The sequence below is a fragment of the Enoplosus armatus genome, chromosome 12 (assembly GCF_043641665.1).
Source record: "Enoplosus armatus isolate fEnoArm2 chromosome 12, fEnoArm2.hap1, whole genome shotgun sequence".
Classification (NCBI taxonomy): Eukaryota; Metazoa; Chordata; class Actinopteri; order Centrarchiformes; family Enoplosidae; genus Enoplosus; species Enoplosus armatus.
The window spans coordinates 10,116,898-10,142,938 of NC_092191.1; the positions used below are offsets into that span (position 1 = coordinate 10,116,898).

General features: G+C 40.2%; 1 protein-coding gene across 3 annotated transcripts in view; it reads left to right on the forward strand.

Annotated features, from left to right (window-relative positions):
• Window positions 1–26,041, forward strand: part of LOC139293949 (cGMP-dependent protein kinase 1) — a 68,565-nt gene that overhangs the window by 8,511 nt on the left and 34,013 nt on the right. For all 3 annotated transcript variants that reach the window (XM_070915653.1, XM_070915651.1, XM_070915652.1), the window contains exons 2-3: window positions 481–647; window positions 17,042–17,155. In XM_070915653.1, the coding sequence (XP_070771754.1) occupies window positions 481–647; window positions 17,042–17,155 (281 nt within the window). The remainder of the gene's footprint in view (window positions 1–480; window positions 648–17,041; window positions 17,156–26,041) is intronic.

Sequence of the window (26,041 nt, forward strand, 5' to 3'; positions counted from 1 at the left end):
GCACATTAGCTTTACAGTTAATTAAATCTTCTCCCTTCCTTTGCATAGGCATTGCAAAAAAATACTTACCTGTGGAATGCTCTAATGACTCTGCAGTCTGAAGGCTGATTTTGCTTTCCGAAGTAGTGCACCCCGGAAACAATCTGCTTCCATTAGGCATGGATTTTTATATCTATTAACTTGTTCCAGCATTTGGAGGGAAGAAAAATGTTTCACCTTGACGTTTGAAACGAGGTTATGGTTTTTGAAAAGCTAATGTGCAGTTTGAGTGAGGCTTTCATTGCCTTAGAAATAAGCAACAAGCCTGCCTGCTGAGCTGGTCAACATCCTTCACCGCCATAGTTTTCTTTTGAGGCGTGTGTGAGATACATTGAGATTCTTGCACTATTTTCACTCTTATTCTACAATGAGGAAACCCCAGTGTCATATGAATTTGTGTTTGTACAGTAACGGTCTCATTTTGTTTCACCTTGTCTCCAGGTCCAAGGATCTGATCAAGGAGGCCATCTTGGACAATGACTTCATGAAGAACCTGGAGCTGTCGCAGATCCAAGAGATCGTGGACTGCATGTACCCTGTGGAGTATGGAAAGGACAGCTGCATCATTAAGGAAGGCGATGTGGGCTCACTGGTCTACGTCATGGAAGGTAAAAGCACACATGCACAGAGGTAAAATGAAAGTAGAAAGAGTAGAATACCCCTAAAAATTCAAGAGCGCTGCCATGACAATGATGGAAAATAAATGAAAGAGCTTTATTGATGGGTTTCTGCAGAGCGATGAACTAAAACTCAGTTTGAGATGCTGTATGATTCACTTGTGTCCCACTGATTTTATTTTGTATGATGCTGTGTGCCCGCTGAGTCCTTTCTGTTTCATTCTTTTCTAGCAGTATTGTTTCGGCATGTGGCCTTTATTTTCTAGTGAGCGTTGGTGATACGTGTGCGAGTGTGAGAGCTCTGATGACAAAGAACAACAGCACAACGTCCACGCTGGCGCTGATGGTTTTTGTGAAAAGCCATTTTTGCTAAATGATTTGTGACAAGTGATCCTGTTGTAAAATGTTCAAAGAGCCGTCGTCCCTGACAATAGAGTTGACCTGAGGGAAAATGGCCGACTCTGCGGTGTAAATCTAATAAGGATCCAAAATGTTTCAAAGTGGAAATTCTCCTCGAAACCTAAACAACATGGTTGGTATATAGACAGTGACATTTAAAGGTTAATATTTTACTAGGAAGACTGCTGATATTGATTGTTGCTCCTATTGTTTCATGTTGGCCACCTACTTTGATTATTGGGTTGGCGAGACATTTCCTGGATGCCCTATTCAGCAAAACATTGTTAAGAATAGATCTGTGGGAAGGTACGACTAAAATAAAGAGACAGCAATTTTACTAAACTAAGAGACACTCTTTTTAGTTTAATTCTACCACAAATCTTTTCAAGCAGAAACAAGTAGGATTTGTCAAATCTGAAAGGACACCAGAGACAGGCAGTCTCTGTTTGAATGCCAGCAGGAGTGTTATGGCTGCTTTCTTCTTCATCTGCTCTTTAGTGAGTCACTGGGTCTGAATTCAAAAATCTTTTGCCGCGCACCTAAGAACTGAGGCTGTAAAGGTTATTACATTGGGGAAATGACTCATATTGATCAATACACCAGCAGAGATCCTTTACCGTGTTTTGTCAACTATGAATAAAATGAATACTGTTGTCTCAGAGAAAGTGTAATTTTATAAAGTATAATATACACAAAACTATAGATGTATTTCTAGATCAATAAAGGTGTTGTTAGACTGAACTTTTTAGCTCTCAGTATAGCTATTCTGGTCGGTCCACCACTTTGGTCCAGACTGAAATATCTTAACAAATATTGAATGGATTGCCAGAATATTGTGTACATTCATGGTCCCAGAGGATGAATCCTACTGACTTTATGACCAAATACCTGCTAAACTAATGGCATTCCCATCAGCCTCAGCTGCACTGTGCTGCACTGTGTTTCATGCTAATAAGCAAATGTTAGCTAGTCGCTAACACACTAAACTGAGATGGTGAACAAGCAACGATTATACCTGACAAACATCATCATGTTAATATTGTCATTGTGAGCATGTTAGCATGCTAACGTTAATATTTCACAGAGCTGCCAGCATGGCTGTAGACTCTGACAGTCTGTCCCAATATGCAAACTTGTGGTGTTGAGCAATTAAGTACTAGTTCAACACATAAAACACGACTTACTGTAATATAATAATGAAATAGTTATAGGGCCATTTTTCTGCACATGTAAGTACATTTTCCTTTTTAAATGCAGGACTTATAATTGAGATAATAAATTTACATTATTGTATTGATACTTTTACTTTAGTAAATGATCTGAGTACTTCTTCCACCACTGTTCATGTCCCTGATGCAAGGACGTCATTCTTTGCCATTATCTGTAGACTGCAGAGAAAAGTCAGATATGTAAAGAGTTTAACATGTAACTGGTATAATGCAAATTAAATGCAAAACACAACTGTGGCCTGTGCAACAGTGGCCTGAGATTAAACATTGGAATTTGGGGAAGTACTGGGCGCTGTTACAAAATCAGGGATTTTTTACTTCATTGATGAAAGAAATTAGAAACCACATCATCGATTGTTGCATCACCATGTTCTGTTAGAATCCAAGAGCTGTGGATGAAAACGGGAAAAAGAACATTTTCACAGAAAGCCAGTGCACGAATCTCCAGTTGCTGAGCCGACGGTCTAAAAATCAGTGGTCTTTTACTGAGCAACAGTCGGCCATTCTGTAGGTAGTGAGTAGATTTTATCCTCTCCCTGTGACGAAGGCTGTGAGAAGCCGATTGTAAAAGAGGTGACTCGTCATGCTAGGTCACAAATGAGCAAGTGTCACATTGACTTGATGAATGGGTTCCTCTTGAGCGCAACAGAAAGAGAGGAACACATGATACAAATCTGTAAGAGAAATAATTGTTGAGGGGCTTTGTGATTTCCTCTCTTGACAGTGACAGAGGAAGGAGCTGTAGCGCAATTGGAAATAGGGCTTCAATTCAGCAGTGGTCATGTTCCACTAATATCAAATGTTTGGTTAATTATTTCCCATTTTCAAATCCTCAGGGTAGGGTTAACATATTTATCTTCAAACAACATCGTGAGCTCTCTCTTGTTGCCCCCTAACTCTTTTCTACTCCACTTTCTAATCATCTCTGTTTTGCTTCTCTCTCTCTCGTGTCCCAGCGTGTCCCTAGCCTGCAGTTTTCACCCTAACTGTCCCTGGCCTTGACTTGTTTTGCATAAAAAAAACAAATGTTAAAAGCTTTAGCCCAAGGGAGGACGACATTGTGCCAAGGTCTGTGAAAACCCCCTCACAGTCTGTGCTGACGGGACGTCTGGCTGTGCCATGCCATGTCAAACACACAGCTGCGTCAGCTCAACTTTGTACATCGTTTTCCTTGCAAATGAGGTGTTCTCTGCTCTGGCAGTGGTGTCATTTCTTATTGAGACTTGGCACGCTAATCATTAACGTTTCGCCATGGGGCTGACAGCGTTCATCATGTAACCATACGAGGCACAATTAAACTACACCAATACAAAAAAATAGAATAATGGGTTATATCATTCAAATATAACATTTATTTTTTAAATATGAAAACATATGCATAACTTATTTTCCCCTAGTGAGAGACTAGACTGGGAATATTACTGACTCCCTGTTTAAACAACCTCACAGTAGTTAGCTTTTGTTGCAGATGCACCTGATAATTAAAAATCAGACAAAACAGGAGCTGCAGACACAGAATGGATCCTGGCACTGCTGCTGTGATGAGGCTGCCTGCTTGGCTGTAGCTGCTGTAATGAATGAGTTTGTCGTATTTTGGTCGCATCCGCTGGGCTGTAACTGACACCGGTCCTCTTTTAAATACTGATTGCTACTGAGACAAAAGCTTGCGTTTCCATGGAGATGAGAGAGGTTTTTTTGATTGGCTGTGTCGTCCGCGAAGACCCTTACAGGTGGCTAATGATGATAATAACAAGTATAATCACATCCAATTACTATCAAGTATTTCCTCGACAGTAAAACCCTCATGATTTCCTTCATTGTCATCATTTAACTTAATGCAATGAAACTGTGCATGCTGATATAAATAGCTAGCTCTGGTTCTACCTGTCCTCTAGGAACATGTTGCGGTAGGAGACAGAGAGTGTTGACAATGTTACGAGTAAGCCTGTTAAAGGTGTAGCAGAGCCTAATACTGAGCTATGAGAATAGAGATTTGATGATTAGTTTGGATGGCATGAACACACTGAATGCCTGGCCTAGGACAAAATGCAAACCTCTGAAGAGCACATGATCGGTTTAGACCAATTTGCAATAAAAATGGCGATCACTGCACCTGACAGCTGCGGAGTTTTAAAAATGACTCACAGTAAATGTTTTTGTGTTATTAACCAGAATAAGCTCATATTTTAAGTTTAACTTAAGAATGCACGAGTTACAGGAAGTGACTGAACTGCCAACCGTGAAGGTTATCTTTAGGTGTAAGACTAAAAATGTTTGTATCGGGCTGCAAGTAACAATTGTTTTCATTGTTGATTAATCTGCCAATTCTTTCCTCAATTAATCGATTCATCATTTGGTTTACAAGATACAAGAAAATAGTGAAAAGTGTCCATCACAGTTTCCCATACACAAGTTGACTTTTAAATTGCATGTTTTGTCCCACCAGTAGTCTAAATCGAGTGGTGGAATGTAAGTACATTTACTCAAGTACTGTGCTTAAGCACAATTTTGAGGTACTTGTACTTTACTTGAGTGTTTCCATTTTATGATACTTTCTATTTCTACACCACTACATTTTTTTTGACAGCTTTGGTCAGAAGTTACTTTGCAGATTCAGATCATTAATGCAAAATATAAATCAACTGATAAATTGTGATGTTTTATTATGAATTAAACTACCCAGCAGTACATAACGTATTTAAAATTAGCCCCACCTCTTTCAGCTGCAACTCTTTCAACTCTTCACTTAAGATCCCTACTTTGCCTTGTATCTTTAATTCTGTATGAGAAACAAGTGCATTCAAAGAAAATAAAGCGTATCTAGGAGAAGGCAGGCGTATATGATATTGACTTTTTTTGGGGTTGTTTTTCATTTATTATCTTTTCCTGAGGACTAGCCGTCAGTCCTCACTGTATATTCTATTCGTTTTACGAAGTGTTCAGGGAGCACGGGCAGAAAAGTGAGGAAAATGAGGAGGAAGAGCAGTAATGTTACAGTACGAGTCAGCTCCAAACCCCAAGTGTTCACAGTACATTGACAGCTTCCTTGACAGCCTACTCAATTCAACACCAACCATTGATGCACTGTGGACCATTTTATTCAAGGAGGTGGAGGTGTTCAGGGAATTTGAGAATATGCCCAGGATTTGACATTTTCTCAATACAAATTGGATAGAGTCCCAATTATTTTAATTGACCTGATGTTAGGGAATGTTAGAAATTCTGACAGATTTGAAGTTTGGAGTGAGGCTCAAATGGCGTCCTTTAATGTTTGAATGACAGAATGGAACAATATGTTGTTTTGAGTTTTATGCTGAACCGCTCCTCCAGTCATTTTCGTTTTCTTGCTGCTTTTACTGAGATATACCTCTGAATAACAATGAATAGCAATGTTTACCCACTGTGGCTCGATACTAGTTTCTCTCTATAAGGGGAGTATTTGATGGTTTTTTAATCCTTATGATATGACACTCAAGATGCTTAGTAAACATGAGTGTGTGTGTGTGTGTGTGTGTGTGTGTGTGTGTGTGTAAGCGTCAAACACTGATCTGTTTGCATTATGTCTAATCAAATATAAACAACATGGGAAATGAGAGGCACAGGTGTCTGTTTACATGTCATTTCATGGCATATTTTATCCTGTGATAATCCCCTTTAGCTTGTACTAGCACCTTATCACCTCTCTGTCACCTTGTACTCTACCTCACAGGCCCAGTTATTAAAACCTGACATGAAAACAGATCTCCAGAGCCCCTTAACATTCACTATTTGATTTGTTTTTATACTTCTTGGGGAATCGTCAGCCCTAGTATAAAATGTATCCATTCTTCAACCTGATAGCCACATTAACTAACTAGCCACCAGCCAAAATTATCAACTGGCGAAAGGACCAACCAGTCTACCAGCTGACCAAGAATTAAGCTGGCCAATTTCCTAAAGAGACAAGGTGAATGAATGTCTCTGTCTGAGACTGTGACAGCTGTTCCGGTTTAAAGGACTCTTCCTCTCACTGTTCTATAGGCTGGAGTCCCTCTGTTCTCGCTGGCCAATGAGGCAGACTAAAGGGAGATGGGCTCCTCTCTCATCTTGAGCAGAGCATAGAGATGTAATCAACAGGGGCACCTGAGTGTGACTCTGTGTCATAGTTTTGAAAGGACACAATACTATGTAGTATTACTACTATGTCTATTACTGCCCCTACCTCTAGTTATCACTAGTGTAACTACTGCAGCTACTGCTGTTAATAAATCTGCTGTAATTATTAAGATATATTCGCATATTAATAAGCTGATAAGAGAATAGAGAAAGCATTGGCTTACAGAAACGTGCACAAACCCTTTGCACTGCATTGTTGCCTGGCAACTTAACTAATGCAGCACAGCAAAGTAAAATGTTGAGACTCACAGATTTTGGTTTGATTGGCTTTGGAGAATACAGCATGTTGCCAACATTCGGTATAAGAACTACTGCCTATTGTATCTTGAAAGCACAGCAACCAATTGTAGGTTAATAATGAACCTCAACCCACTGCCAAGACTCACTCCGGCTGCTGAAAAGGCATCTCAGGAAACTCAATTTCAACTACTTGGGACTAAAATCGAAGATCGTAAGATCGACTCTTGTGAGTGTGTTTGTGTGCGTGTACGCACTTGTGTTACATGGCATGCAATAGCATTATTACCACGAGATTGAGTCACATATAGCTGGCCCTCTTCACAGCTATGGGCTCTCATGATGACTTTAATGAGGCTCTCAGTAGAGGTTTATTAAGGCATCATCTGGGGAAAAGGTGAGGGGTCTGTAATTGGAATGACATTTAAACACTCTCCCTAGTTCTCACGCACGTCTCACACACACGTCAACAGTAACTGTCAGGATCAGGTGGTAGCCCTCTATATGTCCACTTAAATGTGGTCACCTCCACCCCCGATAATGAAATAGCAGCAAGGGGCTGAGAAACTAGATTGACAAAGTCGCACGTTATTAAGTAAAATGCTATGTACCTCAAATGTCATATATATATATATGTTAAATAACTTACACCTTTATAAATGTGTATACCAACAGTATGTGTATGTGTAATTCTTTTGATTCACTTGACTGATGACATTGTTGATGCATCAGGCGGCGTGAAAAAATCGATTACTGTGAAAGAGCCTGCTGAATATATTTTTACTTTCTGGCGTCATGAGATTACTAATTCAAAGCTGAGACTGTAACAGCAAATTAACCAGATGCAAAGCCTCTATAGATCAGTGCGAAATAGATTTTCTATGAAAAGAGAATAAAACACGTGGGTAAAAGCAAGAAACAGAATTTTCTTTACATTACACCAAATTCAGGTGACGTTTTGATTTTCAAGAAGGTGGGTAAACATCCACCTGTATTTGCTAACATATAGCCAATAGCCTAATGATCTGTAATACCTCTATCAAGAAGAATATAACTTCACCTAATGTGCCATTTATGTGCAAATAGTGTGTATGCGTGTGTTGCAGACTAATGATCTCACCTACGCTGAGCAGTGTACCATCTGCCCTGAACACCAAGTGAAAATACTCTGTCTCTGGCAAGTGTCTTTTCTCATTTGCCCTCTCTGCCTCTAAGTTGTTCCCTTTGTCACTTTCTCTCTCTTTCATTCTCTCACTTCCACACCCCACACAGGTACAAGTTATCAATTCAAAATGCTCAAATACGAGACCTGAGACATGCACGATTCCCTCTATCACTCCTCCACACATTTTGCCGACTTTGACCCCAATCTGTCCTCTTGTCACCATCTTTTCTCCACTTGCTCATCACTTCTTCTTTTCCTCTACTGTCTTATTCCTCTTCACCCATCTGCCCATCAAACCTCATTTTCATTCAGCTTTTTTTTCTCTTTGCATTCTCTGCCTTCCTTTTCAATTCACCCCCTTTCACTGTCTTTTCCTCTTCTCTGATTAGTGTGAGATGGCCTTTGTTCCCCCCCCCCCCCCGAACTCTAGAATAAGAAATGATTCATGATCATTTTCACCCCACAGAGGCTGATGAAAACACCTCAGAGTAAGAACTAATGAGTAATTTGTTACTGATCCCGAGCCTTTATCCCCTTTTTGGTTTATCCCGCTTTTGAGAGTTCCTCATCTGGAAAGACAATGAAAGCAATGTGTATGTGTGTGTGACGTAAGAGGAGCAGAGGAAGAGGAAGGAAAGGCGGACAAAAAGAGCTCACGAGCATCATATGGGATGTTATGCAAATGTTTGAAACGCCATTCTTTGCTTAGGTAGGTATTAACTGGACTGTATTGTATGCTTGCTGTGGTGAGTATGTGTGTCTGTGTCTGTGTGTGTGTGTGTGTGTGTGTGTGTATATGGGAGTTGGTGGCCATAGACTTGGAGTAATGCTGAGAGTCTGCTGTGACTGGATAAGCTCTGTGTTTGCTGAGGTTCAGACTTGAGGATACAAGATAGGGCACGAGTAATCTGCTCTGCTACAGTGACGGACAAATCCCTCCCTTCACCCCTAGACTAGCACGTGCACAGCACACACACATATACTGTATATCCCCGTGAAATAGCTGCAGAAATAAAGAAAATGTGTTTATGAACTGGCTCTAACCAACACTGTCACCTGAGGACAGTGTGACGATGTCCAGCCTTGCAGGGTGATCAGTGTTCTTGGCTTTTATTGTTAACTCACATACTTGAAGAAGCCAGAATACTGTGAGCTTGAAAAGGCCAGTTTCATCAATCAATGTCACTGGAGTCAAGGTTTACAGGACTTTGAGATAAGGGTTTCTTTTAAATTTCTCTTCTCTCACTGCAGAGTTTTGATTGAGTCTCCTGAGTTTAAATTCATCTCTTTCATCTCTTTTTGAACTTTGATTGCCTTTGCCGAATACTCTCAACCCCTGCATGGGAATTCTCACATTATGTTTTTGTTCAAAGTACAAATCACTATTATAAGCTGACTTTGTATGTGTATAGCGTTGGTGAACGCATACTCAGAGCATATCGCTGTTGTATCTTAATTATCTCAACTTTTCCAAAACTAAGAAAAACAGCCTTAAGCTTGATAACAAAGCATTTTTTGACATTATCTAAGGGACTTTGAAGTGATGACATGAGCCAAGGAGGTTAGAAATACAAGGTTTTCAGCCCACAATGACAGTGGATAAAATGGTGCTATGGATGGCAATGTCCAGCACTTTGGATCAGATTTAAATATGGCATATTTAAATAGCATATATTGGATGGATGCATGAAATTTGGTACAAAAAGCTGTGTCTTCCCACTTAGCATGAACTGTAATAAGTTTGGTAATCCCATGACATTTTATCTAGAGAATATCAGGTCATTTGAATCTTCCAACACTTTAGTTTATGCCCAAATACCTACAAAACTAATGGCATTCCCATCAGCCTCAGCTTTACTTTGTGTTTAGTGCTAATTAGAAAATGTTAGCATGCTAACATGCTAAATTAAGAGGCAGAACATGGTCAACATTACAGCATACCTACTAAACGTCAGCATGTTAGCATTTAGCTCAAGGTGGTTGACTGTTGACTCTTAGTCTTGTTGTGTATACGTGTACTTGTACATGTAAATACTGTATGTTTATGTTTACTTTTTGTGTCCCCAACACTGCCTTCTCATGTCTGTGGTGATACAGCAGGCTACTGAAATGAGAGCAAGCTGCGGAAATGAGAGAGGCCCATTATTGTAGTACTTTAGATGGCGTATTAATCTGTATTCTGATTCTGAAGCTGTCTAATTAAGTCTGGTCGGCATAAAAGAAAAGCTACAGTATGTGCACATGGCGTGGACACTAACTGCTAATTACAACGCTGTGATTCGGTCTGTGAATACAAAATGATCATTTTCACTGCCCCCTGCTCAGGCCATCAATCCGCTTGTCAACACTGGAGCCATAATCAAAGTTTGATGACTAGGAGAGTAGCAGGGATGAAACTAGGCCTATTATAATGTTTTAATGAAAACAGAGATAAGAGAAGGGCTCTAGACGAGGGAATTTAACTGTTGTGTCTCACCTCACATGTCCCGTTACTCCACTGAATGAAAGTAACCTCTAGTGTGGGGCTGAAAGGCTCTAAAAGTAGACATATGCGTTCTTGCCGAATTCCTGTCTCGAAGGTAAAATGATGTAAAAAGGAAGAAACCAGCTGTCCTTCGTATCCTATTCACAACACACATTGTTCAGTGTCTAGGTCTCACCAACCACTTGTATAAAACTGCAGTGTAATTTTCCAACGTACTGATGGCAGGGAGCCCTGCGCGAGGGTGCCTCAGTTGAACTGAAAAAGATTTCAAGTGCTCTCATCTCAAATGATGTGATGTTCAGCAGTGCTCACCTATAGCATCAGGTGTCCTTCCTCTTCGTTCTCCCCTGCTGTCCCCCTGTTTCTTTTATGCTCTCTTCATCGCTGCCTTCTTACATTCCTCACCCCACTTCTCTTGTCTTTTCAGAGCTTTTTTGTTGCTCCTGTAATATGAATGACACACGTTTAAGAAGACAGATTGACGTCAGCTAGTTTGCGCTCAGATCCAACCCGCAGAGCAGTGCATATACAAACTGTCTGCTCCTGACAGAAAAGGAATGGTGTTCTTTGACAAGACACAAAAAAATGAAAGTGAACTGAGTGCACTCCAGCCATAACAGCTGGAAGTTGTGATACACAAGTCAGTCAGCAACAGTTTGACTCAACTTTATTTTGAATCTTGAATCGACTCCTGTGCACTTCTCACTCAGTTCAAGAGCTGAAGGAGGTTTTGAGAGAAAACAACTGACACGACCACAACAGCGACCAATGTGATTCCCAATCAGGGCTGATCACTCACATGCTTGAATGCGGGCAGAAGTTAAAATATTTTGGTACCACTTCTTACAATATGAGCATTAGTGGATTTCAGCTGCACAGTACAGGAGCTGCTATCTCCCTCCTCCACCTTCACTTGCTAAGATTCCTGAAGCTACAGAAGGCTACACAGACTGCTCCACAAGTTTGTTGACAGAAGGCTGATAACAGTCAACAAGCATGTTTATTGGAGATAATGCAGACGGGCCCCTCTGCGAGACAAGGACTCAGGGCAAACATCAAACTGTCTTTATGTTTAAAGGCTGTTGCTATCCACCTACTCTAATCACATCATCACTTAAATAGAGCAGGTTGTAGCTTATAGCATGGAGAATGATTAGCAATTAGCCAACTAATATTATAGTTTATTGACCAGGACAGGATAATCAAACTTTGAAGCTTTTTCTTAATTGATATACACTTCAGTTGCCAGTTTATTAGCTACACCTAGCTAAAACGAATTTAAACAGTCCTGCAATATATCCAACCTTCATGAAGGTTGTAACATTCTGTTTTTGTTGAGGCTGTTAGAGAGGTGTTGTGGTCATTTTCGAGGCTCGCTTTGTGGTGCTGTTGAATTGTATTGCATTACTGACAGGTGTTTCTATTATTTTGACCCCATTTATATCAATGAAGGTAGGCTAAATAACAGAAACACCTCTTCAAAGTTTGATTATCTGGTCAGGGCCAATAACCTATGCTATTAGTTAGCTAAAGTTGCTACAGTAATTGTGTTATACTGCTAACATTTCTCTATACGTCAAGCTACAACCCGCTCTATTTACCTAAGTCATTGTGTGATTAGAGTAGGTGGATAGCAGCAGCCTATAGCGCTTGGTACAGGTTGCTAGTAGGATCCGGTGTAGCTGTTAGAGAGTTGCAACCTGCTGCTGCCCACTCAAAACACAGACCACAACATCACCGGGTGGCAGGTCCAGAAAATAACCACTCACAGCCTGAAAATATCTTTTAACATTTGCATTCCACAAGACAACACATCTTTCATCAAACTCTATTTTTGGCGCTCTCTATCCCCGTTTATCATCCTGCTGCTTTTATTCTTTCAGCACGCAGTTATACAAACAGGGATTTGCTGAAATAGCAACACTCAGTGTTTGTCATTTCCTGTGTCCACGTGCTTTGAACTCAACCATTCTGAGCCATTTATGACATAACTTACTCTCTCTTACTGTTTGCCTCTCTCTTTGTGTTTGTTCTTGCTGTTGGCTTCAGTCCACATCCGTCTTTTCTTAAACTCAATTTTTTTTTTTTGTTATTTTACTTGTGTCTGAACGCTGCTGCAGAGCAACTAGCCCTCATTATTGAACGTGGTCACAGTTCTGTGATCAGCAGGAATTACCAATTCATTTAATTTTGATTAATTGAATAAGGTCTACCATTAATTAGCCTCAAACCCAAACACAAAAGTTTGACATTTGACCCCTTGAATATCTCTTCACTGAAGTAGAAGTAGCACGCTGCATTCATCTTGAGATCTATTTATTCTATTTTTCATTTTCTGATGTCTGCTCACTGTGTTGATTCATGTGTTTCTTTTTCACATCTGGGCAGCTATGAATATTTGTTCTGCTGAAAGTGTTTTTTTGAGAGGTCACAAACAAGGTGAAAACAGAAATAACTGCTCAGAGCTGATGTGTTATCAAAGGCCAGGGTTATTTCAGTCAAACTTTTGACAGGACTGCAATTTACGAGATCTTTCAAACCACATATGTTTGTAAAGAAATAAAGAGCACATACTGATTTTTAAATTGAATTCTCTGAACTCATTTCAGTCCCTGTTAAATAGATCCCACACTCAGTCTTATTTCTCCTGTGGCTCTTCCTACACAAAAGCATTCAAACTGTCAGACAGAACATGACTGTTTTTCTCAGAAACATGCCTTTGCTGACCTGATGTCAGAATTGTCAACTTGAGCGTTGTACTACCTAAGGACGAAACATGGTACTGCTTGATCTACTATTAAATGTTCCTCCATCGCTCTAATGGATGGGGATAGGATTGGGTAATCTGACCCTTGAGCAGTGGCGGAAGAACAAGGCCTATCAGGATGGGATGGTGGTTGTGACTGTATGTTATCCTCTAGGGGATTTGAACTCCCCCACATCCTGTTTCTTGTCCGCTTTGTGCAGCTTGAAAAACATCAAAACTATCGATGGAAGAAGAGGAGGAAGAATTGGACAGTATCCTGCGCGTGACCCCTGAAACTCAACTTTATTTATAGAAACAGCCTAATGGCCTCAGTGTGGAAGACTCCACGTTAACAGATGTCCTTTTCACCAAATCCTTTTGGGGGTAATAGAAAACCTTGTGTCACATGCAGCTTGCAGAGGCACAATTGAGACTCATCACAAACATGCCTTCATCTTTAATCTAATCGTGTTAATTGTAGCCATCAGGTTTTGTCTAAAAGACAGATATCTGATAGAACAGATATGCTGATAATTTGGTCAGACATCCTTCAGATCATAGATGACTATTTAAATCCCTCCTGTTAGGGGGCTAGTAGGAGCACATTCAGATCTTCAGCACCAGTGTGTGATAAAGTCAACCCAAAAGACAGCAGCTTTTTGATTCGGAACACAGCCAGAATCATATCTGATCTTGAGCCAGAGGGAAGTCTGCTCCCAGGTCTGTCCTGATGCCCTGCTTTGTGGCGCGTACCACTGTGTGCATTCAAATGATCGTCGATTAACACACCTACAGACGACATGCTGTGATGCTGTGATACATCGACAGTGAAAACCCAGTTAACATTATACATATCGTATTTTATGCGTTTTGAATATTTCAGTTCTTCCTCCTATCGCATTAACATAATTTGCATTTATTATAAGACAGTACACAGCCGTTGTTAAATTGCTCAGTGTGATGTAAATGTGCTGTACTGATATCAGATTCGGATCGACAGCCCAATGAGAGAGCGTGTATTTGCCTGTTGTGTTGTTATTTTAATAATTTTTGAATAGCACTTGCACATGAGAGGTGAATTTCAAGTGAATTTGGAGCAACGGTAATAAAGAAGTGTGATAAAGCAGGTCTTATTAGACACAAAAAGGGGAAATGAGCTGGACTGTGTTTGTGTGTGGATGGATTCATGTGAGCTTCTGAATAACAATTTCTTAAAAAAGACCATTCACCGAATTCCAATAATTGAATAATTGGGTTACTTAATTTCCTAGAAATTCCTTCACAGCCTGCAGTTGGTGAGTTGTCCAAATCAAGCACCGTGCTCTGACTGCTCATCTCTCTCAGGAAATTATTAGCTTTGTCCATAGTGTAAAGTTTTTGCTACCTGATGTCTGGTTGTCCTTGTCCCTACATAAACCCATCCATAAAGCACTGCTGTTATTAAGAGAGCCCTTCGTTGCACTTAAAGTTCTGATTCTTGTATCCTTTCAAACAGGGCAACAATCATCTGTATTGATGCATATATTGCATCTATTTCTATCTATACATCACTGCAGAGGCTATATTTGTTTGCACTCCACCACAGAGTGTCTTCCTCCTGAAACTGAAAGTACACGTGGCCACTCTTCTGTTGATGGATCAAGGCCTCCCAACAACAGCCAACAATTTTTGCTTTGCTTATTATGATATGGCAAGGCTCAATAGGCACTTCAAATAGGGTGCACAGTTGATGATAGACAGTTCCCTCCTTCCCTCGGACATCAACATGGACCCTCTCTGCACCTGATTAGATAAAGGCCACAAACAAACAGGGTTCTCTTTGGTCTTTGCTTACAATTTTTGAACTGGAAAAACATGGCAGCTGTTGTGAAAATTGGAAGTTTTCTTCTGAACTATTTACCATCCACCTATCGCGCCCAGTTTAATCGTTTGTAAAAAGGGCTCAGGAGATTTGAGAGGTCGAGTCACATCATCTTGACATCCCTCACAGTTCACTGATTAGTCTGGCACATATTTATTGGGCTCAATCAATTCTCAATGGCTCTTCTCCAGACTTAAATCTTGCAGTGAATTGATCGCTCTAATTGTAGTCTTTATAGACTTTGCAAGGCTAGATTGACACTATACATCTATTTTCAGCTATACTCAGTTCATGAAACATTTTACAGTTGCTCTTGTGAACAAGCTTCAGGAGTTCCCTCTTTCCTGGGACAACTCCTGAGGCGCACAGGAAGTTGTCTGTTTTGTGCTTGTGCTCAGCTTGTTTGGGAGGAATAGAATATAGACGGAGAATTATAAGAAACAGTGTGAGTGTGTTTTCTATGTCTTTAACAGATAACAAGTTTCTGAAAGTGAGCATGTAAAAAAGTTATTATGAATACTTAAGCTGATAATGAAAGATGCACAAGCACTGCATTGTTACAAATATGAATGCAGGTTTTTAATGGCGAAACATCTCAGTTATTCTTTTTTTAAAATCTCCAGCTGTTAATTAATTTGAGTGGAACAAGAGGCACACGAAAAAGGCTGTTAAACAAGTGCAATGAAAACAGCAGGGAAGTAGATGGTAATATGGCGACACACTGTAAGAGCTGAATACTTTCTCTGCGTGTATACTTTCATGCTGGTTGTTAATGGATAATGTATTATTTGCTATGGCGCAAAAGGCACACTAAAGTTATTCCAATAAGGTGGAAAAAAACTATACAGTGGAAAAAATAATTCGTCCTGAAACATGAGCAGGCTTTTTGTCAAAGGGGTTCACGAGCCTTTCTAACAAGATAACGTGTCAAACTGTTTCCTCTGTGGATGACTCGCCTGCTCTTATCATCTTTCCACATTTCATCAGTAGCCTAGAGCCGACTTTAACTGTTTTCTTTGGGTTTTTGCTCTCTGTGAATCGGAGTTATGGTCCCGCTGGAATGCTGAGTTTCCAGGAAAGCATACATGCTTGATGAGGCTTGTCTAAACACGGTGGCAGCAGCCATCCCACCAGTCACTGGGGCAATGAGCCTCTTATAGTGTTAGAGGAGAAAAATATGGATTTGCTTGCTTCAAGCTGGAATTATGCTTCTCAGAGCTGCACGTAAGTGAACACACACAGGTGTTGTCTATTTCACGCTTGTGCAGATTGGGGGCATAACGTAAGGTAACGCACTTACTAGGAAGCGGTGACACTTTTACCAAACGGCAATGTAAAAAAAATGTAGAAGAAATCAGGAGACAGAAAACACTTTTGGATGGGACAATAACTACAAGGGAAACAATATTAAGTGCATTAAAGAAGAATTGAGATTTCTGTGCTGTGCTAGAAGATCATTTGTGGCAGTACTATGGTGAAATGTACTCCCAGACTGTAAAAGAAAAAATAGAGAAAACCTCCCGACAGGACGTTTGATCAACCAATCAGCTTGTTTGACGAGTAGGTCTGCACTACGCACTGCGCTATATATACTTTCACATACCCATACATATAGTTATACTACTGTCCATACTGTATATATCTGACCTATAGTGGTTTCATACTACTGCCTACACTGCATGTATCTGATCTATAGTGGATACAACATACACTATAGTATGTCACATCATACTGTGTCTGTGAGTCATGGAGTGTTAAGCTTTAAGTAGATTTTTCTCACGTTGGTACTGCTGCATTGCTATTTAACAGGGCCACGCGCAGGTCTTGGTAGGAGGCCAGTAGCCCATGGAAACTCCACATTACAAAATAATCTTTTTTTTTTTCCAGCCCAGTGAGTCAAGAGCAGTCTGGCTGGGTGCCCCCAAAAATGAAGCAAAAGCCCTCAGACACCTATCATCCACTCCATTTCATCACTGAAACTTTGTTTACTGCACATATTGAAAGCAGCAGAGAACTCGCACACTTGGGTAATCAGGCAGGAAAATGAAATGTGCAATTTGAACAGCATTATGCTTAATGGTGTACCTGTATTTCTGTGTGTGTTTCAGACGGGAAGGTGGAGGTGACGAAGGAGAGCCTGAAGCTCTGCACCATGGGACCAGGGAAGGTTTTTGGAGAGCTGGCTATTCTCTACAACTGCACCAGGACTGCCACTGTCAAGAGTGAGTCCCCACAGACACCTGGAAAAACATCCAGAGTGCTTACATGAGTTTCTCAGGTCACAAATAATATCACCTGTTCACACACACACAACCACTGAAATCTGTTCCCTTGGTGTGGAGGATTAGGGGTCTTTTCTACCTCAGTAGGTCAGTCCAACATCGAAACAGACAGAGGGATCACACTGTCACTGTATGAATGAGGAGCACAGCGTCCATGATGAAACACTTCCTATCACGGCTCTGTGTTTTCACAACACTCCAGTTAAGTGTCTTGCGAGACCCCTAGTGAGCTGAACGTCAAGGTTTACTGCCTCTGCTCTTTCATGTGTCAAAGCTCTAGCTATGAAGGATGCACAGTGGGTGAGTAGGTGGTCTATCAGATCCACGATTTGAATAGTCAGCCTAATAGAGTAAGGAGAGGAGACGGAGGAGAAAGGACAGGACAGATGGTGTACTACACACATCTGAGACAGAGTGTGTTATAAGAGTGTGTGTCAGGATGAAAGATTTGTGTTTATGTGAGGCAGGAAATGGGAAATAGCTGGAAATGTGTCTTTGGATAGAATAATAAATTGACAAAAGATGAGATGAGATGAGAGAAGCACATATATGGAGTTCAAATTAAAATAAATGAATGTAGGTCAGTGTTCTAAAGAATATACTCTATCATAATTCAGTATAATCATTATTGACCTGGTAAATAATTCCACACACTGCAAGCTGGTTGATTTCTCCCTGCTTGGGATGAAAATCTATATGTGACCCAGGTATGAATGAATGCATAAAGGGCAGGGGGGGCGGGGGTCCCTCTGGCCCGTCGACGAAGGCAGGGAGGCCTGAGTTTAAGTGTGGAGGAAACAAGGTTGATGATGCAGACGTCAAGGTTGCACGCCCCTTGCTGGCCCCTTTCATGTCCCATGATCCCCTAGCACTGACCAGCCAACCCGATGGAACTCCAAGCTCCTGTTGCTATAGCAACAGGTGCCCACAGAGATATGAGCCAACTCTTCTGGGATAAAATATTCCCCTTCCCACAGGCGACAGTGTGTCTGTGTTTTTTCTTTTGTATATTCTTTTGCCCGCCGCTACCAGCCCACCGGCCTGCACTTCCTGTCACGATCTTTTGAAGTGTGCGTCAGTGCTTCACTGCTTAATAAAAAACTCTGCATGGAACAAATGATGTAATTGTCTACATGGACAGAAGTGTGTTTATAGTCTAACACGGTCACTGACACTGCCTCTGAGGGTTAGTTTAATGTATGTCTCTACACAAGAATGTACAGAGGAATTCAGCTCCAGTGGAAATCATGCCACTACCTGATGAGTGTGAATCAGCCAATTAAATTTGATCTGTGTGTGGAACCCTGTCAGAGGATATAGCCTCAGTATAATTTCAATTTACATTGCATAGTCTCCCAAGTCATATGCATGAGTAATTACCTGCTAATGTGGACTTACAACTCCTTTAACTGCAAACTCACTCACAATATAATGACATTATTGCTAAATGATTGCTGGATATGTCATCTATTAAGAAAACTCACAGAAACAATTAAAATGTAGAGAAATTGCTTGCAGTTATAATCTGATGAGAGCACTTTGAACACAGTCAGTCCAATCAAGAACTGAAGGCTTTTCCACCAAGTGTTTAGTTAGCTGACATTACCAGTGTGCCTTTGTTTCAAGTATTGTGGTGCAGTGTGCAACGTTTTGTGTTACTTTGCAGGCACAAACTTGAGATTTAATTAGTCCTAGTGAGATAAAATGAGCTTGAAATGTTGTAGTATCACAACAGTGATATAGCATATTTTATCTAATTTACCTTAATCAGTGCCAACCATTTCCAAAGCATGTTACACAGTTTTGTATTTTTCATTAGGTCTTTAATATCTCCCAGGCATCATTTGCTTTCTGTTCATTTCAGAACATTGTCACATACTTGAAAGTGGCTTGGTTTTGGTAACTTATCACAGTGAGCATTGTGTCTGTGGCTTTCCAAATCAATCTTTCTTAGAACAAAGGGATAACATGACTTAAACCACACTGGTATGAATGAAAAATGAAAAATGCCTGGGACGAAGGAAAAACACATTTTGGAAAATGGTTGGCAGTAATGGAATGAGCTGTATCTGTGATATAGAAGAAGGCTCTGTAAAACAAAATACACTAAATCAATAATACAGGTTTCATTTCTAAACTGTTACAACAAACTATGTATTGGACCCTTTTATGCGTGAAAATGTTTTGATCATTCATACAGTTTAACAATTTTAAGTGGATGTATTGCAGGGAGGCGACAAAATAGCAAGCTCTCCCAAATAATAAGAGGATTGGTTGAATTTGTATTAATTCTTGCATTTCCATGTTTGCAAATTCCTGAAGGGACTGACAAGGATATTGGTTTTCCATCAATCCCTCTCCTTTTCAGGCTTTAGGTGATTTCATGTGTGAGCACTTGCTTGCTTCTCCCAAGAGAAATGGATCGTGTAAAGTAAGTTTGCCAAGACTTGAGCATTTCGAGTAGCACTTACTCCCAGGCTGTGTAGTGCCCCCAACAAGCTCCACCAATCAATATGTTATGTTTAGTTTCAGGATACAGACTCTAAAGTGTAGAGTTATGGCCACATTTGGGGTTTGACTCTGCCAGTCTTGGCAAATGAGGTGGGATTTCACATGCAGCCTGAGAGAAAAATGTTGCCTGAGACGCAGTTTACAAAAAAAGTCCCCTTGCTATCAAATCCATATCATATCATTTTCACATGACAACAATCCGGAAGATGCTGGCCGAAGAGAAAAGAGGATGAAAACGGTAGTAGTGAGAGACAAAAGGGAGAGGTGACAAATACAGTACAGCTGTGACAGCAAAATGAGGCAGCCACCTCAAGGGAAGCGAGACAAAATTGGTATTTTTTGTCTGCAGACACACAAGAGAGAGGGCCAGTGGCCTTCGCTAAAAAATATTCTTTTATAGTAATTCAGCGTGGTGCAAAGTACAGCTGTGCAGCAGCTGACAGTAGTAAGCATCACTGCACCACTTGACAACAGGATACAGACACTTAAGTGTAGCGTTATGGCCACATTTAGGGCTTAAGAGATAATTTGAAACAATTTTGTAGTTGTGACATGGTCTATTTCTTGAAAATGCCCACTTCATTAATCTGTCAAATCTTTTTCATTCATTGTTTGGTATATAACAATACAATTACAATTTTCTACCCAAAGATATTCAGTTTATGATATAAAACAGAGAAAAGCAGGAGAAGTTATAACTAGGTACTTAATGCCAATTTTGCTTGAAAAATTACATAAGCGATTAGATAGTTGATAGTAAAAATAGTTGTAGATTAATTTACTGTTCATCAATTCAACAATTATTTAATTGATCATTTCAGCACAACACAATAAACATTTTCAAAACAGTACTTTATTCTGTAGGCCCCATAGTTTCATCTCAATTGACTAACATGCTTCTAAACTTACTTGCTCTAAATATGAACCAATCACAAGCAGATGCTGTTTGCGTTAAATCTTAACTTAAGGTCCTCTTATTTGATTTTTTCCATTGCTTTCAACCACATGTCATGGTTTTCCTGAAAAAAAAAGTGGACCTGGGGTTTGTCAAACTGTTCCAAGGTCAACAGCAAACTTTCATGTTCAAATATAGACCATTTTATTGTTAGAAAATCAAACAAAAAATCAAAAAACTAAATTATGGCTCGAACAAATATGATACCAGAACATGACACGCACAAAAAAAGCGCATTGTTCAGTCATAGTGACTGAGCGTCGGGAATCCTGGCATTGTTTTGGACCAGTCCTCTCTTAGAGAGTGAGGTCACTGCCAGTCACTACTAATATAATCAGTGAGACTGATTATCTGTGTGCTCCATCTTAATGATAGTGGTGGAAAAGGCAGTCTCAGACGTCACTGCAGAAACTCAGTTGGAATCATATCTAATGCTCACGAATGCTTTAGTGTATGAGTAGATTATAATACTTTTTGAATAATAACAATGTCATAACTCATTTTGAGAAGCACTGGGCCACCTAGAACATTTAATGGTAGATCCAGACGAGGTGGGGGGTCAGTGTGCGTTTGAAAGGAAGACACACAGGCATGCCCTCGTCACTCAATCTCTCTCACACACATAAAGAGAGAATTTCGTATAGTGCGGTCAGGTTAGACAAGCATTTATTTAATGATGATCAATGGGATGGCCATTTTTTCCACTGGCACGCCGTCCCTTTCATGCTCCCATGCACATCGGAGAATTAGGTTTCAGCTGTTTAAAGGTGCACGGGTCTGCAGGTAATGGGAAAAACAAGCATGGCTAAGAAAATGGTAGAATTAAATTGACTGGAAAATAAATGACTGGGGATTAAAAACTGAGAGCTATTGCATAGCAAACTGTTTTGCCCACCAAACAAGGGAAAGAGAACTGGAATTATTACGGACAATATAAGAATGTGCACTTCACCATACCAGGACTATATTTTGACAATGTACTGTAGTAATAGGTCGGTAGGTATTGATTGGTACAGATGTCGATTGAACTAATTGTCTTTATTTAAAGACGTTGTTTTTTAACATTTATTTATGGTGGGATTATGATTGCTGAATGTCATTCACTATCCTATTTTAACTCATATCTATTTAAATCCACCCTATTTCACTTATCTACACAATAACAAAATGAACGTTACTTTCAACATAATTCTATTTTTCCCAACTTCTTGAAGCTTTTGTTGAAGCTGAAGAGAAATCAGGGTATCTCTCAGGGTATATAAATCTGAGACAGCCCATCCAAGTGTTAATTCAGCCATCTAAACAGGCATGTTAAAATGTAACACAATCATTAAAGCCATCTGAATACTGCTCACCACTACCACAGAGCCTTTGGAGCATCACTCAACCTAAAGCATAAGTTAGTCAATGGCCATGACTGGGTGAACACCAAGTACCAGGTATCAGGGTATTTGAATCCTATTCATTATTCAACCACCTTAAAATGCAGTTAAAAATGAAATAAAATGATTTAATATGAACAGTAAGCACTACTACCATTAAGACTCTGGAGCATCACTCAAAGCAAAGCAGAAGTCAATCAATGCCCTTGGATGGAGGAACACCAGATATCTATTAAAAAAAATGTTAACATTGGAAAAAGTCGTTATTTTAACTGCTGCTGTCCTCTGCTGTCACCTGAAATGAAACACTCATTTTCCCTCACACATCTCTTGTGACTGACTGAGCTGTTCGCCTCTACTTGTCTTCACGTGTAAAAACTTGTCACACCGGAGACACAAAGCTACTCAATGTCCCTCTGGAGCAAAAACATTTGCGTAAGACTGTCTTTTACACACATTTCGTGCAACACTAACATTAACAGATAAGGTTTTAAAAGATATTTGAGGGCTAATGTTAGCGTGGCTAGTGAATGGTAGCTAACATTTGCATTAACATTAACTAGCTCAAGTTGCTTACAGGCAGATTGGATAACAGCTTAGTAAAAATAATGCATCTTAAGAGACCATCTCTAACTTTGACTGATTTGATAAGTTTTAATTCACCATTCATCTCAACATGATTGAGACTAGTAGACTTTACATCTGCAAGATTAAAATACTTCTACAAGATTGAAATATGAAAAAGAAATATAAATGAAGTAGTAGATATGACTGCATATTTGTAAACTGAACAATACACCATCTCCCCTTTTTTGGCGTAGTACAAATTCAAACTTGACCAAAGCTACTGAAAAGAGGTTCATCATGTCTTATATGGAAAAAAAATATTGTATCAAAACCTACTTTGGAAGATGACTGGTGGTGTCAATGAATGTCTAATGCATAAATGTATTAGTGTATTAGATGCATATCGATGCCAACCAGTCTATACATATACTTATATACTGTGCATCAGATATTCATCTCATTTTCTTTCGCCTATTGATTCCCATTATTTGACAGTGGGACTTTGCACCATGCGCCATTGGCTCATGCATATAGAGCGCTAAAAGCCTTACTGCCAGGAGTTAAGGCCCGTGTTTACTTGCCCTCTTGACTAATATTTTTCCACGGCATGGGGGGGGGGGTTCACCCTCAAACCTCTATAGACAGCACAGACATGCATAACAACATACTTTCTGATGTATGTATCTAGCATCTAGCTTGCATTTTGACAAGTGCAGTTTCATCTTCATTGATGAAACATGTCTGCTTACAGAGGGCCAATGCTTGGGCATTAGTATTCATACACACACACTCACATGTATTACTAAAAACAGCACTTCATATCATGGTGTCACAGAAAGAAAATGAAGCCACCGCAGCAGCATTGTTCTGGAGCCTTCTGAGAATGTCCCTTGTAACAGAGTGATAGCTCAGCTGTATAAAAACCCTTCCTTCCGCTGGGAGTGAGCAAACTGTGGTCTCGCTAATCAGTTTGAGAGATGAAAATGTGCATGAGTGTGTGTGTGTAGTAGACTACGTCTGCTCAGTCTCAGGAATCACCCTGTCTAGTGAGTGGATCTTGTTTTGGCAGAAAGAGATAAGCTACAGGTTCGACTCCTTGGAGAACCAGGCACCAAGTTAAACATTATGACCAGTGCGGAAGGCAGAGCATGGCAGCTTTTACTGGGGACTCTGTTGTGTTTAAATAATAAAACATGTTGTCAGTGTGCCCTCTAAGTCTCCTCCTCTCTAACTCGTGGGTATACTGTGTGTGTGTGTGTGTGTGTGTGAATGCGTCTCTATCTCTTCCATAATTATTTCCCTGATTGTTATTCTTATGTTTATGACATATATGCTTCATCTATGCTTCACAAATTCATACTACCTACAAAACACTCTTGCTGCATTTTAACATGTTACCCATAAGACTTGATAGTGAACTGTGAGATCACCTCCAGCCTGTACCTTGTCTTGGCCCCCTCTCACTCTTGGATAGTGCTCTCATGTTGGATCTGGTGCAGAATACCAAACACCAGCTATTTGCCTTGCGAGCAGAGAAACAGCATTTTAAAGAATTTGTTTTTGGTGTGATTAAAACCAAGTGAGTGCAGGATGTAAAAGCACCCTCCTAACAAAAGCCATTACTTTTTGAAAACCAGAGTGAGTACTTTCCATTTCCTATAAATTCAGCTGAATGTAACATAGGGAATATGTTGGAGCAAGTGCTTGCTCTGTCTTACATCAATTCTAATAATTATTATATAATCATAATTATAAGCCTGCAGTGACAGCACGCCCACGAAGAACAGTTATTCGGCTGCTTTCTCTTTACTACTGCTCAGGTTGTTCAATACGTCTAACCCTAACCCTGCAGGGAGCTGGCCAATCAGAAGGAATTGTGCTTTTAGGGAGGCGGGCCTTAAAGAGACAGGAGCTCAAACAGCTTGTGTCAGACAGAGGGTGAACATGAAGGGCCAGAATAAGATGAATAAGGATTTACAGAATAAAAATATGAGCATAATAGCTCCCCTTTAAATTTAACAGCTGTTAGACTGATTCATAAATAAATGTATAAACATATAAGGAATTTATAATATGGTACAGGCAGGTACCATATGGGGAGTGAGAGAGCCACATTTGCGGTACACATTGTACTGTTGAGTAAATGTTGAGTATCAGAAAGTAGATGTAAGTATGTTTGGGAGTATATAATGTATACTGTGGACATTTAACAACCCTGCCGCTTTTTAAGACCAAAATATATATATATATATATATATATATATATATTCATTGTTGTGAACCAAGGGGAGCAGGGCTGAGCTGTTAATTGTGAGATAAGGGCTCTTAGAATCAGGAAAGCAAGTGAGTGCACTCTTAACAAAGAATACAGAGGCACCATCTACTGTGCTGCTGTGTCCAATCTTAGGCTACTCACTATAATTAGATGTGCAACCAAGTGCCGGGAAATGACAGACTGACGAGGTAGACATACAAATACAAACAATCAAATGCAAAAACTAGAGAAATGGCAATACAGAACTACAGAAAGCAACAGGAATCACTAATGAAACAAATCAAAAAACAAAGCACACAAATTGGTGTCTCATTTGCTGTGACTGACATGTCCATAATGATGTCCAGGTATTTTGTTGTAAAACTTCAGGCACCATCATTCTCTTTTCATCGCCTCGTGCTTATGTGTGCAGAAGTTCAGGAGACCTACATTACCATGGGATAAAGGATTTCATTGGATAACTGAAGAAAATGCAGAAACAGAATAGACGAAGAATACAGAAAGAATGGCTTTGGTAGATAGAATTCCAGTGGGACAGAGCGGGGAAGAAATCTTCTCTGTTTCCATGGCTGCCATGGTAACACTGTTGCCAGAGTGCAGCAAGAAATGTGGTGGTAAAATGATGATGGCGGCAGGGTAGCCCCCGCCCAGCTGTTTGAAGTCACAGTTATTGTGCTGGCCACTGCGTGCATTTTTGTCAGATGTCTGTGTCTATAACTTGACAGGATGGCTCATTTTAGTTGGATGAAAGCATCTGAATTTTTATGTGCTTTTGTGTGCGTAAGTGCATGTGTTAAAGGTTGGCCCAGTGTGTGTGTGTGTGTGTGTGTGTGTGTTTGGACTGGGGGCCCCTGCTGCTGCTGTTGTCCTAATTCTCAGTTGGAGCGCAGGTGTGAGCCCAGAGCTAGAGGCTCTTCTGGGGCTCTATACAGCTTGAAAGGTTAAAACACCCAGAGAGAGGCAGCCGCAGACAGCAGCAATGTACAGTCAGTCAGTAAGAGAACAGCCCTGCAGGTGTAGCTTTAAACAACTGCTTTTCTTGGACGTTTTATGGTAATAGTCTCATGTGACAATATGGACAGGTTAATCATGTGAACATGAATTTTGCTCAGGGGGAATGTCGGGTAACTGAGAGC